This window comes from Eimeria mitis, genomic scaffold (assembly GCF_000499745.2).
Source record: "Eimeria mitis Houghton genomic scaffold, Emh_scaff893, whole genome shotgun sequence".
In the NCBI taxonomy this organism is placed as follows: domain Eukaryota; phylum Apicomplexa; class Conoidasida; order Eucoccidiorida; family Eimeriidae; genus Eimeria; species Eimeria mitis.
This window is the reverse complement of record NW_013576573.1, coordinates 10,044-10,344: the sequence shown is the minus strand read 5'-3', so window position 1 is coordinate 10,344 and position 301 is coordinate 10,044. Positions and strand designations below refer to the sequence as shown.

General features: G+C 58.5%; 1 protein-coding gene across 1 annotated transcript in view; it reads left to right on the top strand.

Annotated features, from left to right (window-relative positions):
• EMH_0024830 (uncharacterized protein) overlaps window positions 1–301 on the top strand; it is a gene marked incomplete at both ends in the record, with an annotated part of 8,841 nt that overhangs the window by 2,887 nt on the left and 5,653 nt on the right. The window contains one exon of the mRNA XM_013502351.1: window positions 3–226. Coding sequence (XP_013357805.1) covers window positions 3–226 — 224 coding nt within the window. The remainder of the gene's footprint in view (window positions 1–2; window positions 227–301) is intronic.

Genomic DNA, 301 nt, shown 5'->3' with positions numbered 1-301 from the left:
GGAAGACGGCAGGCGGTCTCGTCAGCAGGCACAGCGCTCACGACAGGCATCACGCGCACCGGAGGAAGCTACAGAAAAGGAGGAGGAGGAGGAGGATGAGGAGGGGGAGGATGAAAAAGGAGGAGACGAAGAAGAAGACCAAGGCCGAGAGAGTTCACGAAGGAGAGGAAATGCAGCAGGCAGTCAGCAGAGAGGAGGACAGCAGCGCCGCAACACACCTTCGGGGGTCAGCGCCTCACTAAGTGACGAGGAGTCCGATGATAAGGACAAGGGGGGTTCAAGAAGCAGAGAAGAAGGTTCG